Raw genomic sequence first — 19,642 nt, 5'->3', positions numbered from 1 at the left:
TCATTCTTCTCTTCGGTAGACTAAACAATCCCAGTTCCCTCAGACTCGCCTCATAAGTCATGTGTTCCAGTCCCCTAATAATTTTTGTTGCCCTCCGCTGGACTCTCTCCAGTTTTTCCACATCCTTCTTGTAGTGTGGGGCCCAAAACTGGACAGAGTACTCCAGATGAGGCCTGTGTATATAGTGATTATATTTTTTACTCCAGTGGTTAGGGCACTCTCCTCAGAGTGGACAGACTTGGGTTCAAATCGCTGCTCCAAAGGGGGAGGGTAGGCCTCCTTCTTTCCAGGTGAATGCCCTAACTAGCAGTCTATACATTATTCTTGGGTTGAGCTCTCTCAAGTTCTGCTGTTGAAGTTCTTCCACTTTATATAAAACAGCTGAACCCGGGGCGGGGGGGGGGGGGGGGGGGGGGGGGGGGGGAATAGGGGAGGAGGAAGAGGGAGGGGGAGAGAGCCAAAAAAAAAGAAAGAATGACTCCATAGTATGGTGGCTAGGGCACTCACCTGAGAGGTGAGAAGTCCAGGTTCAGGTCCCTGCTCCAAATAACACGTAATCATTTATATAAAGCTGAGTTGCTTTCGCTCTCTTCTGTTGAAGGTATCCAGCCCAGAATAGCCTATAGTCTGCTGTTTAGGGCACTCACCTGGATGTAGGGAGATGTTGGTTCAAATCCCTGGGTTTCCCACATCCTGGGTGAATGCTCTAACATAGTTATAAGGTGGATACCTCCTCTCCAGCCATTTTGTGAATCTAGCCCTATTTTTTCTCCAAAATATTCAGTAAATCTGTGTCAAAATCACAAATAGTTTCAGGTTGACTGAATTGCATTTATTCAGCAAAATAAACTATGCTTCTGAAAAATGTCACCCTGCTCTAGGAATCTCTAATATATCCAAATGCCCACAAACAGGCCAAATTTACCCAGGTTGTCCCCAGCATTTGCATGCACCTATATTGCTTTAATAAATTCATTCTAAGTAACAAGACATAGAATCATAGAATATCAGGGTTGGAAGGGACCTCAGGAGGTCATCTAGTCCAACCCCCTGCTCAAAGCAGGACCAATCCCCTATGATCATTTAGTGAATCTGCACCTGTGTTCCAGAGAAGATCCATCTGCATACTTGGGACAGCTTTTCAAATGTACTTAGCACTCAGCAGCTCCAACTGAAACAATCAGAGCTGATGAGTATGTTCATCAATCTGGCCCGTAGTTCATAAAGTGGTGAAACTTGAGAACTTTTCTATTGCTTCAGTAACAGTAGATACCATTACCAAAGTATACACAGTATTCTCTTGGGCCCTCACCCTGCAAACACTTACACGCATGCTCAACTTTACTCATGTGAGTAGTTCCCATTAAACTCAGTGGGACTGTTCACATGAGTAAAGCTTAGCCTGTGCATAAGTGACTCCAGGATCAGGGCTTAGTTTGCACTTAGCAGCCACTATATATAAAAACAAATGTTAGGCCATAGCTATTTCAATTCAATAATATCATGAGATCCTATAGTAGAGGACCATATATATACAGTAATCCCTGAAACTCAGCTAACAGTGTCAAAGCAGCATTAACTCAAATTTTCCTGGCCTTTGTAGGTAAGGTAAAATCTTCAGTATTTTTTAAAAAAACCTATAGTTATGTTTCATTTAATATTAGATATATACACTTTGGTTTCTTTCAGGAATTAAGAGAAAAATCCTTTTCTTTGTCACAAGGAACAATTTTATTGGCCTGATTTTCCCTACTGGTACTATTGAAGTCAATGGGAACTGCTTAGACTCAGCCACTTTGAAAATATAGCCATATAAACTGAAGTTAAGGTTCACTTATACAATACATTGCTTTTCAAAGTCTTTAAAAAGATATATCACATCTACAGCACACAATTAGTTTCCCTAATGGTGACAACTCTAGCACTTCTCTGTCCTTTGTCAGACGTGTTTTCTTTTGTACACTTTTAATAGCTGCTTTGAAAGCTCGTGTCAATTGTGTAAGATTGAATGTCTGAATATTTAACAATCTGACTGGGAGTTTGGATCCCAGTGCGGCTCCAGGATGATTCTGCCTTTTTCTTCTAATGTTCTTCCGATGTCTCCTCTGTCATGATAAAAGTCTCCTAAAACTTCTGTCTGTGAAGAGCTCCTCTGAAGCAATGAAAAACTTTCCACCCCATTCTTGTAAACAGATGGAACTAATGCTATTTCACAGGATGGCATTTCTAAATTGTCTACTGTGAAAAGCCTTTGAGTATGAAGTACCAGCATGAGAAGAGAAGTGTGAAAAATAAGTAGAGATCAGGTAGGAATGGAAGAATAGGAGTGAATAAAAAACATTCTTTACCTATTAATCAATATTATTGTAATCCGATATCTTTTCTGATGCTTAAAAAGAAGGTTTGGTTAACTTTTTCCCCCCACAGGCTGTGCCTCTGGATTTCCTGGGTCCAGTCTGGACTGGAAGTGGTAGTAGTAGAATAGTATGAGAAAACCATTTTGATATATCTGGCCTGACTGTAAAGAAGAAGTAGTTTCTAAAATCTCACAAAAAGCCTATTGTTGAAAAGGATTTACAGCTTAACTTTACAGACAAAATAGCTCCACTTAAACATGGGCTCAAAACAGAACCATCCCACTTGAATTTTAGAGAAGTGGAATAACAATCTGAACTTTGTAATTCAAGCCTCTCTTAAATGTGGACTGACCTGGTACTCCGAGTCCAAACATACTTGAATTGTGGGGAAATTCAGATTTGTATCTCACTCTGGATTAGAACTTCATAATTCAGACCCACCTCTAGTTCAGACAAGGCTTTTTAAGTACTGAATGTTTAGATGCTTATCTAAACTAAACCTAGTTTATCTGAGCCTTTTAAGGTTCACCCTGCACTACAATCAAGTATATAATAATGCATCGATACACCTTCTAGGTACTGATGTTCAGGAAATGCATAAAGATGTTTTAGTGGTCATCTGTTTTACACTGATAGTATATAAATCTTACAGACTTGCCCAAAACTGGGTAATCTGCTTCCTAAGTGAGACTACTTTCTAATTCTTCTATTAAGCAGACTAAGGTTAAGCTCAGAAATAGGCTTCCCCTTCTCAAATTCAAGGTGAGCCTGCTTTAGTTGAGCACTACTTGGCCATACAGAAATTAGATTTGACATTTTCAGTACAGAAGAACTGCAAAACATACTATGTAATGACAGCTCTTACACAATTAGGAGGGGGCATTATGTAAGTAAAACCTTTCAAAATGGCACATATACCATAAATCAATGCTTTATTAATGACGACATATAAAATCATCCCTGTTAAAAATGAAACATATACAGTTTGTGGTCATATAAACTTCATTCTAAGTTCAACTCTAGTCACAAAGAAATTTATTCTGAGCCAGGGTGACCAGGTGTCCCGATTTTATAGGGACAGTCCCAATATTCAGGGCTATTTCTTATATAGAGGCCTATTACCCTTCACCTCATGTCCCAATTTTTCACACTTTCTATCCAGTCACCCTATTCTGAGCATTAGAAAATGTCTTTCATACATGACATTATGCAGCACCTGTTGGTTGCTCATCCTAGATTATTCTGAACAGCTCAAGCACTCACTGCTAATGCTAAGAATCTGTCCCCATATACCCATTCATTGCTACGGGAAAAGAGTTTATGAAAGTCTGAGAGATACAAGTTCACTAAGTAAAATTATCACCAGGGAATACAAACAAATATTGTTTAGAGACCTGTTCGTTACTCTACCTGTTACTTTGAGTCTGTCAGCTCCAATGATGATCTCATCTTCATCTGCAGAAAACAGCACCTTTTCACCTTCACTTGCCCTCACTTCAAATCTCTTACACTGGGCCTCCACAGCATCAGCTCCTGGAATTGAGAAATAAGACACTTAATCTAAGAAAATTGAAATGAAAGATAAATAATCAGTACTTCATTTTGAATCCCAGAAGCACATCCAGTACCTCAAGTTTTGAAAAATATTTTGGTTTCTATATTTTTGTCAGTTGTACAACACTTTGTATTATAAAATCTTTCAACAGTTTCATAATATAAATGATTATCCCAGTATTGTCTATTAGGATAGGATTTTAAAATAACAAAAATAAATAGTGTATATATAATTTATTTAATTGACATTAGTGGAAGGAGAAGCCAGAATTAAGAATTAACTCAAATTCTGAGATCTTGAAATGTCAGTTTAGAAAGGTTTCTTAGATTTATCTGTATAAATTTTCAGTTTTGTGCCTGTAAGAACAAAAAATAAGCACTGGCATATTCTGCGAACACAAACAATCAAACAAATTCACTTTGTGGAAAACGTATTTTTTCCAGGTTGATTTTCTAGTCCTGTCACATACTTTTATAATTTGATAACTTAAAAAAGCAAACACACACACACATAATTTTGTCTCATCACTTGTTTGACACTTGATTTTATGGAAGAACAATTCCTAAATATCTTAAGGCACCTAGTGCCTTACAGTTAAAAGACATCAAAGTCCAAGAGAATGTCCCGGCTACAGTGTGGTGAACAGGTTTTAGACAAATAGCAGATTTCAATGCCCTATCTACTATATTTAGAATGCAATCCCTTTTTCTTCTCATACTTCAGTATATATTTTCCCTTATTTTTTAAAAGAAATTGTATCCTCTTTTATTTCACTCATCCAGCAATGAAACAGAGCTTTAGTTCTCAAAGTGAGGGTGATAAATGACAAATTATGTTCCATTGACCAACAGTAAAAAATCCTTCAGCCTTCTTGTGCAATGTTATTTCTATGACACTCCGAGGTTTTCTCATTGATCCTCACCAATTTAGTTACATTTATAAATTTAGATTACTAATTTAGGCCTAGATTATCCCCTCGAGATACACATGCAAGGGATTATGGGGGTGGTATTCTAAACTCTATCTTGCAGTTGTCATCTGAGTTCACTTACCAGCCTCCTAGCTCTGTTGAAGCTAGTAGATATTGAACAGCGAGGAATGCACCTGCTTACATAATGCTGCAGTCATCAGTTCAACACATAAATGGCCATCATCAAAAACCGGAATCCAATCAGAGATATAAAAGCCCTATCAGCCAATTTTGAATTAGGATTTTCTGATGAGGTTCTTAATATTCAGGGCCAAGATAAAAAAAATAAATAAATTAAGCTCTTGGAAGGGTGATTACACCACTAGAGTGATATTATATTTACACTATATAGAAGTTAGAATTATATTTAGAATATCAATACAGAAGGTTTATAGTAATATAGGTGCAGCTCTCTTCCTTTGAAATTAGTGCAATATTTGTCCTGTTGTGGAAGTGTCTCTTTTGCAGAATGTATCAGATTCCACACCCATGTCATGTTTTTGCTTTCTTTTTAACATTTTGACTGAGATCAGGTTTTGCTACAATTTTTATTTACTCTGTGTAATGAAAGAAGTGAACAGGTTTCTGAAGTGCTCTTTATAACCACGTAATAATGACCAGATCCCGAGAGTCTCTCAGAACCCTCATATCCCATTAACAGAGGCTTAATCCTGCAAAGGGCAGAGTGCTTCCAGAGAGGCATTCACTCCCAGTGGCTTGACAAACACCTGCTAACTATAACAGATATGAACCCCCTAAGAACGGAATCTGCTGATTTATAATCCCTAAACACTATAAAACCAAGATGGCAAGGTTCAACAGCTCTAAAGTGGCTTTGTTTTGTTTTTTTTTACCTCATTGAGGATCGTGTGTGTGTGTGTGTGTGTGTGTGTGTGTGTGAGAGAGAGAGTGTGAGGGAGAGCCCACTTACTTCTCATGCAGCTTCTGAACTGTGAGGTGCACATGTCCCTCAAATCCCATTTAAGGGCCTCATCCAACATGGTGCTGAGGTTCCTCCACTCCCACTTGTTTTTTTAAGGCAGGGTGTCTGGTACAAAAAAAAGGTTAAATAGCCCACTATTGCTCTCATTTCTGAAGTCTTCACAGGGCAAATGACTGACTCACCTGTACATCAGGTCTTCTTTGTTGAGATTAGTTAGTTGGGCTACTACCTCCTTCTCCCACAAACTACTAGAAATTTGAGAGTGGACAGTTTATTTCTCCACCATCCTGGATAGTGGGACTGCAAAAAAGCTGTTTACTCTGCTTAAATTAATTTAGGCCTAAAACACCCAAGACTCCTCTGTACTAAATGAGATAGTCCCCAGATTTAATCTCACCGAGACAGGAGTGAGAACAGTATTGATTCTGCAGGGTGGTCACACTCTACACCGCCAAAGATTATGGACTTACTGAATGAGTACCATATAAGATGAGACTATAAACAACTATGAATACTCTTATCTGTGATCAGTCCCTCAGTCTTGCTTGCACTAGGGAAATCAAAATGGGATACCAAAAATGAGACATATTTGGGCATGAAGTTCAACATGTGTAAAACAGAAAGAGTACAAACTCTGGCAAGCGAAGTAAAAACGTAAGAAGGCAGACCAAGAAAGCATCTGATGAGCAACTAGCTAAATACCACAAAAACTAACAAAAATATTGAAGTATATCAGAAGAAGGAAGCCTGCCAAACAGTCAATGGGGTCATTGACTGATTGACGTGCTAAAGGAGCACCCAAAGAAGATAAAGCCATTGAAGAGAAGCTAAATGAATTCTCTGCATCAGTTTTCACTGGAGAGTACGTTGGGGAGCTACTCACATTAGAGCTATTCTTTGTACAGAACAAATCTGAGGAACTATCCCAGACTGACGTGTCAATAGAGGGGGTTTTGGAACAAATTGATACATTAAACAGTAAAAAGTCACCAGGGTAGAAGGTATTCACTCAAGAGTTCTGAAGGAATTCAAATATGAAATGGTAAAACTAGTAACTGTGGTATATAACATATTATTTAAATCAGCCTCTGTACCAGAGGGTAGTTAATCTAACACTGGTTTTTTAAAAAAAAGGTTCCAGAAGCAAATTGGTTGAAACAACAGTACAGAATAGAATTATCAGACACAGATAAACATGGCATTTTGAGGAAGAGTCGACACAGCTTTTGTAAAGGGAAGTCATGCCTCACCAATCTATTAGAATTCTTTGGATGTGGACAAGGGTGATCTAGCAAATACACTATACTGGGACTTTCAGAAAGCCTTTGACAATGTTCCTCAGTAAAGGCTATTAAGCAAAGGAAGCAGTCATGGGATAAAAAGGAAGTTCCTTTCATAGATCAGTAGCTGGTTAAAAGATAGGAAACAAAGGGTTGGAATATATGGTTATTTTTCACAATGGAGAGGGATAAATAATGGGGTCCCCCAAGGATCTCTGCTGGGACCTGTGCTGTCCAACATATTCATAAATGGTCTGGAAAGGGGGTGACAGTGAGGTGACAAAATCTGCAGAAGATACTACATTACTAAGATAGTTAAGTCCAAAGCAAACTGTGATGAGTTACAAAGCGATCTCACTAAACTGGTGTCTGGGCAAAAAAAACAATAGATGAAATACAATGTTGATAAATGCAAAGTAATACACCTTAGAAAAAAAATAATCCCAACTATTCCTTCAAAATGATGGGGTTTAAATTAGCTGTTACCACTCAAGAAAGATCTTGGAGTAATTGTGGGTAGGTCTCTGAAAACATCTGCTCAATGTGCAGGGATATTTTTTAAAAAAAAGCTAACAATGTTTGAAACCCTTAGGAAAGGGATGGACAGATAAATCAGAAAATATAATGTCACTATACAAATCCCTGGTACACCCACACCTTAAATACTGTGTGCAGTTCTGGTTGCCCCATCTGACAAAGATATATATTAAAATTGTAAAAGATACAGAGAAGGGCAACAAAACTGATTAGGGGTATGGAACAGCTTCCATAGGAGGAAAGATTAAAAAGACTGGAACTGTTCAACTTAAAACAAGAGTTGACTAAAAGGAATATGACAGAGGTCTATAAAATGATGATGAATGATGTGGAGAAAATGAATAAAGTGTTATTTATCCCTTCACATAACATAAGAACCAGAGGTCACCAGAGGAAATTAAGAGGTGCCAGATTTAAAACAAACATAAGGAAGTACTTCTTCACACAACACAGAGTCAACCTGCAGAACTCATTGGCAGGGGATGTTGTAAAGGCCAAAAGTGTAATTGGGTTAAAAAATGAATTAGATAAGTTCATGGGCGATAGGTCCACCAAAGGGTATTAGCCAAAATGGTTAGGGATGCAACCCTATGCTCAAGGTGTCCCTAAACCTCCAACTTTCAGAAGTTGGGGCTGAATTACAAGGAACGGATCACTCAATATTGCCCTGCTCTGTTCATTCCCTCAAGCATCCGTCACTGGCCACTGTCAGAAGACAGGATAGGCTAGATGGACCTGAGTATACTTATGCAGGAACCATACATAATGATACATAAATTTTGCATTTAAAATAGTGGACCCCAAAGATATTTAAACTTAATTCAAAAAGTTCTCCCAAGGACATGCAGGAAATTGCCATATCTATACCAAGTCAGACCCTATCATTTACTTTCCTGGGCCCTACTACACAGGCAGAGGGCATCAGAACAGATGGGTTGGGTATAGAACTACTGCCAGGTCTGGGAAAAGGAGAATAGTGTTTTGGTAAAAACGATCGGGAAAAGCGCAAGAAGGAAAGATATCTATTACAAATAATAGCCCAGCTTTTAATGACTCTCATGTAAAACTTGAAGTGTGTTACAAACAGTACCGTTTTTCACACAGAATGCTTAACAAGCCAACCATCCATAGCAGAAATTATTGTTACCACCAGGAAACTTGTGAGATATTTTAAACCATTGACATTTGTGGCTCTTTACTTTCATACTATATAAAAATACTGCTAGATATCTGTTACTCCACAAATGTCATTACAAAAGTGAATTCCACTTTTTGTACAATAAAAAAAAATGTGCTTTGAGTATATGCTACCATTGGGTTCCATAGTGTGCTTTACTGAGTAGTACTCAATTATTATTGCTGAAACAGTAGTTGGTATATTCAAGTCATTTGTGGAATTATCCAGAGACATTAAAACCATTTCTGATGTGCAACAATTTAGGGGTTTTTTGGGGGTTTTTTTTTGAGAATTTAAGTTACTGACAAAGTCATAAATGCTATGACAACAGAAATGCTGGACTGTTTTGTTACATTTCAGCCATGCAGAAGGAAAATAAGCGTATATAGTTGCATGTGTGATAAATTTGTGTTGCATCCTTTCGGTTACAATGCACACAGTTGTCTCTCAAAAGCAGTCAGCAAATACATGATTTGTGAATCCGTGACAGTATGCTAAAATAACAGAAAGAAGCAAAGTAGGACAGAACTGTCTCTCAAGACATCATGTATAAGCAATGTACATCTGTGAAGTTGTTAGATCAAACATGTAGAGCAATCATATCCTCCAGTATACTCATTTGCAATGGACACAGAATAGCGTCTCTCTCTGAACTATAGATTCCACAGTTTGTGGAAACATGTGTCTGTCTCTTCCAAATTTTACTGCATTGAGAATGTCATTTCTGGGAATTCCTCCAGTTAGTGAGCCATCTGAGAAACGCTTTAGCTCTGTTGAGCACATACATGCATATTACTGGAGCAGTCTACTTCCCAAGGGTCAGAGTCTTGTCCCACCAATGTGAGTAGCCAAACTCTGTCTTCAGTGTGCTGAGGATTTGGGACTAAGAACCCAGAGAAGTTTAAATGCATTTTCAATTTATAAACTACTGACTCATTTGAAGCAAAGTTTATATTTCAAAAGCCTAAATATTATTTCAGTATCTTCCTTAAGTACTTTTTAAATAATCCCTGGGAAATGTAGCTGTGATTTCAAAGCAAATTAATAGTGAATAATATTCTCTGTGAATCTGTATTAAATCAGAGTATTTGCTGAAAATGTGAAGTATGATTTTTAGGACTGTTTGCATTAAAGGGGATTTCACAGTAAAAATAGTAGCATACTGTACTTTATTTTGCAGACTATCAAGATGAATATTGAGGTAAATTACAAGTACAATAATACAGGAAAATTTTGGCTCTTTCTTTAACATGAACTTTCCATACATAAATTTATCAAAATAAATGTAGGTATTAAAACACTAGAATGAAAGGTGTACAGGAAGCCATCTTTACTAAGCAATCTCCAATTGTAAGAGACTCACTCATAATGACAGATTCTGAAACTGGGTATTCTCAAGCCATTATGCAAAGGGGCCACAATCCCGCTAAAAGTACCTGGTAAAAAAATTCCCTTCCTAGAGGGGAAATCCTTTGTGGTGTATTTACACCGTAGCCAGCCCCTTTGTCCTGCCTTGGGGGAATGTCAGTGGAAGGTTATGTTTTGGAGGCAGAAGGTGGGCACAGTGGAGCACCAACTCCACCAAGGAAATAGCCATTAAGAACCCTGTGTCAGTGCTTGGAAGCAGCTCTAAATGGCATCAGTGGTGGGAAAGGCACTGAGAAACCGGTAGTCATCATAATTGCCTCCCTGATGCCTGTTCCCACTTTCTTAACCCTACCCTTATGTTGAGCAGAGCTCGGGCACAGAAGAGAATCAGACTCAAAATATTAATAATGCCTACCCCTTACATAGTGCTTTTCATCAGTGTGTCGAAAATCACTTAATAAAGATCAGTGTCACTATCCCCATTTTGCAGATGGGAAAACTGAGGCACAGAGTGGTGAAGTGACTTACCCAAGGTCACCCAGCAGGCTAGTAGCAGAGCTAGGAATAGAACCCATGTCTCCTGAATCCCAATCTAGTGCTCTTTCCAGTAGGCGACACTGCAACCAAACATATTGTGCACAATTCTGAAGTATATCTTTGTTAAGCAACCAATTCCTGTCATTCCTTTGCATGACAGCTTAAGGCAGTTGTCACTGTACTTGCATCCATTTTAAAATTATTAATGAACGTGCCTTTATAACTTATGCATACTGCACAACATCTGTATGACCAAAGTTAACATCACACCTACTGTGTTGTGTATTTGCTCATCATTAGCAAAGCACCTTTAGATAATTCAGAGTATAAATGATGAAGTATAAAATTATTAATTCTATCTTATTTGGAATTGTGACACATTTATATAGAACAAACAGCTGGTCTGAATATGCTATAAATTTATACTGGAGTATGGCATTATTACTTCAGTTATAAGTTCTTTAGGACAGGGACTGCCACTTTGTCATATGTTTATAGCATAATTAGGCCTTGGGTTATTTGCAGCATACAAATAATATATAATAATAAATAACTGTTTTATAGCTTTGCTAAAATAAGATAGCAATTTGCACAATTTTCATTGGTTACTCAACAAACAAATGATAACCATTATTTGGAATTATGGTACATATTAACAAATACTCACCCCTATCTTGTCCCTAAGATTTAGGCATCACAAAAGTGATTTTCCATGTTCCCATGACTGGCATGCTCTTGAGTTAAGAAAAAAAAATGCTTTGGAGGCACTTCGGCATGTTATGCAACCCAATGATCAGTGAAGATTTTATTTCCTATTCTGTACCCAATCCATGGAAGACATGGGTCTGTTCTAGCTCTCAACTAGAAAACTTAGCTCAAACTGTAACAACTTCTGCTTTTAGCTCTAGCTGGTTTATTCCTTGGTATCAGCCAAGATGGTAACCATCAGAAATGGATTAGATAAAGTGGAATTTACTGGAAATATGCATGGAAATCTCCCAGATTTGGATAAGTGATATACTACCCTACCAAGTACAGAGCTATATTTTTACATTACACAAAGTTGGTAAAGGAACTGCAAACAGTGGCTGTGGGAAGGTAAAGCTCATACTTGCATGCATAATAGATGTGCTCTCCTGAAAAATGAATGTAATTTAGTATAGAGATGCCTTTTTCCTTGGCATTCCTAGGAAGCTTTTTGCTGCAGAATGTACACTCTGCAGAAACCTTACCATCAGACATCACTCTGTTGGTATAGCTCATCACAGATTCTTAGATGCTCTGGATTGTTAGATGCTCTCTTCTCATGCCAGCCTTGACACGATTATCTGCAGGCTGCACCTCTTCACGACAGGCTTTTGTGACTATGCATGTGGTGCATCATGACACACCGAGTCATGTGTCAGATTGTGATGAATGATGGTCACTTCTGAGACCCTAGTTACTGCATAATGTTTTCACAGATTTCACTCTCTTCCATGTTTTTCCATACAAAAGAGATCGTAATAGGGAAAATGATACTTACCATGTTTGTAAAGCTCTGAGGTCTACAGATGAAAAGTACTAAATAAGTGCTAAGTATTTTTTTTATTATGTGGACCAGAATGAAAGACAAAACTCTGAATTCCTGTGGTTTTAGGTTTCAGTAAGAAACTTTGCATCGTGTGGTTTTCTTTTGTATTTAGTGTTGCAGTTGTTTATTATTCACATAGCACAGAAACGTGCATGGAACTTTAAAGATCTGTCGTTCTTCAAGGAACTGACACTGTGCATTATTCTTTCTGTCTTGCCCGTAAAAACCATCCTCTCCCACTGCTATCAGCAACTATAAAAGAAATACAAAGCTGTGCAAGAGAATAAAGCTAGCACTTTCATTGCTGTACTTTCTGCTCTGCTTCCGGGCACCTACAGTACATTTTTAATCCATCCTCGAAGCACCAGTGCATGAACTGAAACTGAGGTGCCTGAAAAGCATCAATAATACAAAGCATCAGCGTGCTCACTGCAATGGCTCCTTTAAATTGCAATATATCCATTCTATACCTGATTCACAGAAGCCATTGTTTTACCTTTCCTGCTTGGTTCCTTTAATAACTCCTTTTGATCTAACTCCATAGCTAGTAACCCATCATCAACAAACAGAGAGAGGCATGCATCATATTCATAAAAAGTAATACAGATATCTTCCAGTTCATCACAAAGGCCCACAGTTCAAAGTGAATTATTGAGAGCTCATGATCTCTGTGTATGCAAAATGCAATGAAATTCACACTTAATTTACAGTGTTTTGTTTCTTCAATAAAAACAGGCTGTTTAAATATTTATTAAATACAGGATATTTCTTGATAAAGAAAGATTTGAAAACGTGTGGATGCTTTTGAGACTAAGAGGATAAAAGAGATAAAGCATTTTTAATAAAGAGTCAACCCCCCACAGGATTTAAACTCAATATTTTTGAAATATAAAGGCAGATAAAGTATGTGCTAAACTACAGAGATTTTGTTCAATATTCATAGGAACTTCAGGTATTATATTATTTCAGGCACTAGAGGGCTCCCACATTTTTCAATGAATGCAAAGGCAATAAAGCAGTCATTCTCAAAATGTTGCACTAGTGACCCCTTTCACATAACAAGTACTGGAGTGTGACCCCCCCCCCTTATAAATTAAAAACACTTTTTAATATATTTAACACCACTATAAGTGCTAGAGGCAAAGTAGGGTTTGGGGTGAAAGCTGACAGCTCACCTTGCAACCCGCTGAAGGGTCCCAACCCCCAGTTTCAGAACCCCTGCAATAAAGCAAATGAAGAATTCATACTAATTCCATACCCCTTATATTCAATTTAAAATAATGTGTTCCCTAATTCACATGAAGATGCCAACACATTCAGATTTCCATGAAAACAAGTGTTTTGGGTGTTATATTAATTATATTATATTAAACAGATGATTAAAGCAAATTTTTCCTATATTTTACATACGAACTGCCCCATGAAGAGGTTCTCTTAAATTAAGTTTATACGTTAAATGTAAGTGACTAGGTCTGTTAGTTTGTTTTTTTTAAAGCGCATATAACATGACACAATTTTCTGTATCTGGTTTTGTTAAGGCCTACAATTTTTCCTCTCAGATCATCTTGTATAGCTAGCTACAGAAGCACATGTTTCTATTTTGTTTTTAAGTCATACGGTATTGTTATTCTCAATTGCATACATCCAATTAAGTTTGAAGTTTCGAGTGAGGTGTTATGGAGGTAACATAAAAGCAAGGCTCGACTACAATAGCTTGTACCAGATGCACATCAGGATTATTAATCCCGAGGATGATGATCAGGGATCTACTATCAGTAGGTGCAACATAGTTAGAAAATACAGAGAATGCATATATGCAGAATTCCCTGACCTTTTCCATAGAAGCCCTCTATGAATCCAAGTTCTCTCTCCATCTGCTGAGGGAGCTGGAATTCCTGCATGGCTCCAACAGGTGGCTCTGGGGGATGATGGGAATTGGGTGGAGAAATGGATTGGGCTCTCAAATTTTTAGAGGGAGGGTGTGTATGAGGAAATCTTGGGGGACCAGAAAAATGCCTGAACCACTCCCGCTTATTGTTAAAAGTAACCAAGCCAGCAGGTCATAAGTGGGCCTATGCAGCTGCCTTAGCATGACTGGGCAACCACAAGAAGGGCAGCTTGACCCAGCATCCTTCCTGATGAGATCTCTGTTGAAATTGCTGAGGTATGTGTTTTAATAAAACTGGAACCTTATCTATATGTGCCCTCAGGGATCTCTCTGTCAGGGCCTCAAGGCATGCAAACTCTGAAAAAAACCCATATCTGACTAATTGATAATTAGAGGAAAATCTCTTTGAAATTGCTTGCTTAATAAGTTTTCTTTGAGTGACATCTTATTGTAATACTAATGAATAAATAAGGGAAGAAAGTTTGAGGTAGTTGTACTGTTCAGGGACTCTCCTTCTGGACACATCTTGTGGTCCCCATTGGAAGACTGCCATTGTGCCATTCGAAAGCCACACACAACTTCGGTAATTAATGAGGGTTGGGGGTGTTTTCCTAACCTGTTGCAGATGTGTGTAAGTGCTTGAGACTAAGTAAAGTATAGCTTTAAGTGAAAGCATTCTTGTGTTGTCCTGTTTGTGCCATCTATCAGTCGGACGGCTGTACCTCCATTGATTTATTTCCTGACACCACCTTGCACAGAGAAAAGTTACGAAGAGCTTTGGTCTGAAGGAACTCTGGGTAACAGGTGAAGGTGGAAGTCACAAGAGAACTTCTCATTTGTATTGGGGTGAGAATCTTTGGATTGATGGGTCCTAACTTGTAGACAGCTGACAGTTCTGCTACCTGGCTGATAGCTCTGCTTTGGAGTTGTCAAATGGGAGATCACATTTTGGGGTAGTGGGCCTTTAAGGCTTCCCTGACTTAATGGCTGCTGTCTCTGCTCAGCTTGAAGGAAAGGTAATACACATACTCAGTTTTTCCTGACATGATTCTCTAGTGCCCAACTGCAATCTACACTAAATAATAAAAGGGTGTAAATATGTTATTTACGTAGTGATTAATCATTTGTATGTTATATAGGAATCGTCTATACTAATGATATAGTATAGTCTCATCATATGGTGGTAATAACATTCCACTAGTATCTCTGAAGAATATTAAGAAGTCAGACATTTCTGAATCAGCAGATCCTGATAACTTGCATCCAAGAGTTTTAAAAGATCTAGCTGAGGTGCTCACTGGATTGTTAATGCCAGTTTTCAATAAGTCTTGGAACACCACAAAAGTCCTAAAAGTCTGTAACAAAGCTAAAGTTGTGCCCGTTTTTAAAAAAAAAAGGGTAAATGGGATGACCCGGGTAATTATAGGCTTGTCAGCCTAGAGCAAGATAATGAGCAGCTGATAAGGACTTAATAAATAAAGTATTAACGGAGGGTAATGTAATTAATGCAAATCAACATGGGTTTATGGAAAACAGATCCTGTGAAACTAACTTGATATCTTTCTTGGATGATATCTTTCTTCGGTTGATAAAGGAAATAGTGTTGACAAAATATACTTAGACTTCTGTAAGGCACTTGACTTGGTACCACACAACATTTTGATTAAAAATAGAATATAAAATTTCCCAGCACACATTAAAAACTGGCGAACTGATAGATCTAAAGATGTGATTGTAAACACTGAGTGGGTGTGTTTCCAATGGGTTGCCACAGGGATCAGTTGTTGGCCCTATGTTATTTAAAATTTTTATCAATGACCTGGAAGAAAAATCAAAATCATCACTGATAAAGTTTGCAGAAGACAAAAAAAGTGGGGGGAATGGTAAATAATGAAGAGGACAGGTCACTGACACAGGGTAATCTCGATCGTTTGGTAAACTGGGTGCAAGCAAACAATGTACATTTTAATAGAGCTAAATGTAAAAGTATACATCTCAGAACAAATAATGTAGACCATGCTTACAGGATGGGGGACTATCCTCAGGAGCAGTAAAAGCACTAATTTTTTTGGGGGGGAGCCATGGTGGATAATCAACTGAACATGAACTCCCAGTGTGATGCTGTGGCAAAAACAGCTAATTAATCCTTGTATGCATAAATAGGGGGATCTTGAGTAGGAGTAGAGAGACTATTGAACTTCTCTATTTAGCACTCGTGTGACCACTGCTGGGATACTGTGTCCAGTTCTGGTGTCCAAAATTCAAGAATGATGTAGATAAATTGGAAATGGTTTGATGAAGAGACACAAGAATGATGAAAGGATCGGAAACCATACTTTATAGTGATACGCTAAATAGATTGAGCTCTTTGAATCTAACAAAGAGATGGCTAAAGGGTGACTTTATTATAGTATATAAGCATCTACACTGGCAAATATCTAATAATGGGCTTCTCAATCTAGCAGAGAAGGGTACAACATGATTCAATGGCTCTAAGTGAAAGATAGATAAATTTAGAGTGGAAATAAGGTGTACATTTTTGACAGTGAGAGTAATTAACCATTGGAACAGTTTACCAAGAGTGGTGATGAATTCTCCATCACTGACAAAGTTTAAATTAAGACTGGATATTTTTCTAAAAGATCTGCTCTAGGAATTATTTTGGGGAAGTTCTATTGCTTGTGTTATCATACAGGGGGGTCAGATTAAATGATCACAGTGCTCCCTTCTGGCCTTGGAATCGATGAATCTAAAAATATATTCAGAAAAAACATGAAATGGACTAGTTTGGCTCAGTTAAATAACAATATGAGAGAGCTTTCCTCTCTCTATCATGGGCCTGTGGATTCTTAGTGGCTTATGTGAAATGAGTTTAATGATCTTATTTCAGTTTTGGGGCTAGGATGTTCACATTAGAAATCCACACAATTGGCCTCATTTGAAGTTGGGGGGGGGGGCATTCACACCTGCTCTGAGCCTTTTATGCCATGTAAAAGGGCAGAGAGACCTAAAGGGGTCCTAAGAGCTCCATAGCCAGCTGCGTGCAATTCCCCCTGTGTAGACACTGCAGAAGACAGCTGAAATGCTGCCTTCTGAGGACTCCATCATAACCCTAGTGCACGGGGTGGGACTTGGGTTGAGAGGTGCATGTTGGGGGCAAACCTCTGGAGATTCCAGGCAGCACTGTGGCTCTCAGGGCAGCCTGGAGAGCTGGCCCTAACTTTGATGCCCCTCCAGGGCCATCTAAGTTACACTGTGGGTCTCTTCAGCCTCCATAATAGCCAAGGCTCAGGACGACACAAAAGTGGTTTAAATGAACCCTAGCCTCCCTTAGGCTATGAGTTCTCACCTCTCATCTTACAGATGCAGATTGAATGGAGATGAAGACTGAACAACTGAATCATTTTAGCGGAAAGGGACACCTAATGTGTTATCTAGTCCATTCCCAGGGTTGTGGACAGCTTTATTTTGTTATTTCTCTTTGCTTTTCATTAAACCCTTCCTTCATACTATACCAAATAAACAATATATTCTTATCAAATCATCTCTAATACATGAGTGATCAAGTTTAGATCCAAAATGATTCTATTTCTTTCCTCTTGAGAAAATCCCTTTTCATGCATATAAGTAATTACATCTAGAATTTGACCACTACATCCACATGCTTGGGACTGGGTGAAGTGCGAGCACCCAGGAGAATTCTGGCTGACTAATGCAGAATTTCCTCCTGGGGACTCCCTGAAAGCACACATACAGTAGCAGCTCTGCCACCCTTGCAATGGGTACAATGTATGCTCCCCTCAGAGCACAGCCAGCTCTACCGCCGAATGCTGGTTGGAGGTGTGAAATGGACCAGCCCCAATAGGTAAACAATGCCCGCAGGAACACAAGCATAACCAAATGTGTTATGCACTCACAGAGGGGGCAAGATTCTGTGCTACACCTCTAAGAAGCAAAGCGCAGGGAGAGAGGGATTCAAGACGGATTCAAGCCTCCTTTGTGCCCTCCTGATTCAGCTTTGCTCTGGAAGCTGCAGTGGCCCTGAGGAGCTGTCTAAAGTTACAGAAGACTTGTAGGGCTGCCCTAGGTGGTGGCAGTACTGACTGGAATCTCCTCAGCACTCTGCGCCCAGTCAAGCTCCCAACATACTCCTTACATCACGGCTTACAGGGGGATCCACAGACAGTTTTCCTAAGGTACTGTGTGGGAGAATTCTTTTGGATGGAATTGGGAATTTTAGGGCCCGTTTATACTGTAAAGGGGCTGGAAATGGGTAGGAAGTGGGTCCCCAGCATGTTTCTCTCAGACATTTCTCAGGTCAGTTATCTATATTTCCTCATTCTACAGGTCTTATTTTCAAAAACTTATTTTTGTTGCTCCACTTTGAACCTCCTCAAGTCTTTTTTTAATATGAACACATTAATTTAATTTAGGCTTGGATGTAGTACAATGAGTTTACTACTTGACTTGTTTTATGCATGATATTTGTATTAATAAAATCCAGGTTAGTATTTGCCTTTTTTGCAATAGTATTGCTTTGGCCCATACTTCATTTATTATCCACTATAAACCACAGATCCTCCTCTGCAATACTAACATGTGGTCAGACTATGTTTGATTATTTCTTCACTAATGAAGTCTTTTACCTCTGCCTTTATCAACTCACCTTTCATTTACTTTAGCCTAGTTGTTCAATTTATCAAGATCATTTAAATCTAGTTTCCAAAATATGTGCATTATCTATGAATGTGATTACCACACTTTCCACTCATTTCTGTAAGTGACTAATTAAACTTGAGTAGTAGTAGACCCAAACCAAGTCTTTGCACTTGACACCACCCTCAAACTTGGAACTGAGCCGTCTGTAACACTTTGTGTACTCATCATAATGTAGCTCTATCTAATCCATATTCTTCTGGTAGTACGGTGTGTGAAGCCATATTAAAGACTTTATTGAAGCTGAGGTGACTACTTTTCCATTATGCATTAGAGGACTGATCCAAAACTCATTGAAATCAATGGGAGTGTTTCCATTACCTTGACGGGAGTTGGATCAGGCCCTACATATGCTACCTTACTGAAGAATAAAATATTAAGTTAGTTTGCCATTACATGTTTTATGACAAACCCAAGTTGCCTACTAGCTCTCCTTTTTATATTATTTACATGCTATTAAACTGAAAAGAAAATGAGAAACTGAAAAGTGAGGGGATAATATAAAGTACAATATACATGACCATCCATTGCACATACGGAAGAGCACATCAAAATCAAATAGCAAGAGCATTCGTAAGAAAGAACTACTCTGAATACAAAACTTTTTAGTTATATAAATCCAAAAATCTAAGTTCACCAAAATCTTTACATTTCCCTCCAAAGAAATATAAAATCCTCAAATTCACTAGATCACTGGATTCCTAAATACTCTCTATAATATCTCCTATTTATCATCTTATT

General features: G+C 38.3%; 1 protein-coding gene across 5 annotated transcripts in view; it reads right to left on the bottom strand.

Moving 5' to 3' along the window:
- SGCZ (sarcoglycan zeta) overlaps positions 1-19,642 on the bottom strand; it is a 793,251-nt gene that overhangs the window by 77,124 nt on the left and 696,485 nt on the right. For all 5 annotated transcript variants that reach the window (XR_006290777.1, XM_043546174.1, XM_043546176.1 and 2 more), the window contains one exon: positions 3,768-3,890. Coding sequence is in view for 4 of the 5 variants with exons in the window: in XM_043546174.1 (XP_043402109.1) it covers positions 3,768-3,890 (123 nt within the window). In the remaining variant the exon portion in view is untranslated. The remainder of the gene's footprint in view (positions 1-3,767; positions 3,891-19,642) is intronic.

Source organism: Chelonia mydas, chromosome 4 (genome assembly GCF_015237465.2).
Source record: "Chelonia mydas isolate rCheMyd1 chromosome 4, rCheMyd1.pri.v2, whole genome shotgun sequence".
NCBI classification, from domain to species: domain Eukaryota; kingdom Metazoa; phylum Chordata; order Testudines; family Cheloniidae; genus Chelonia; species Chelonia mydas.
Note: the sequence above shows the minus strand (reverse complement) of the source record. Positions and strands in the feature narration are given on the sequence as shown.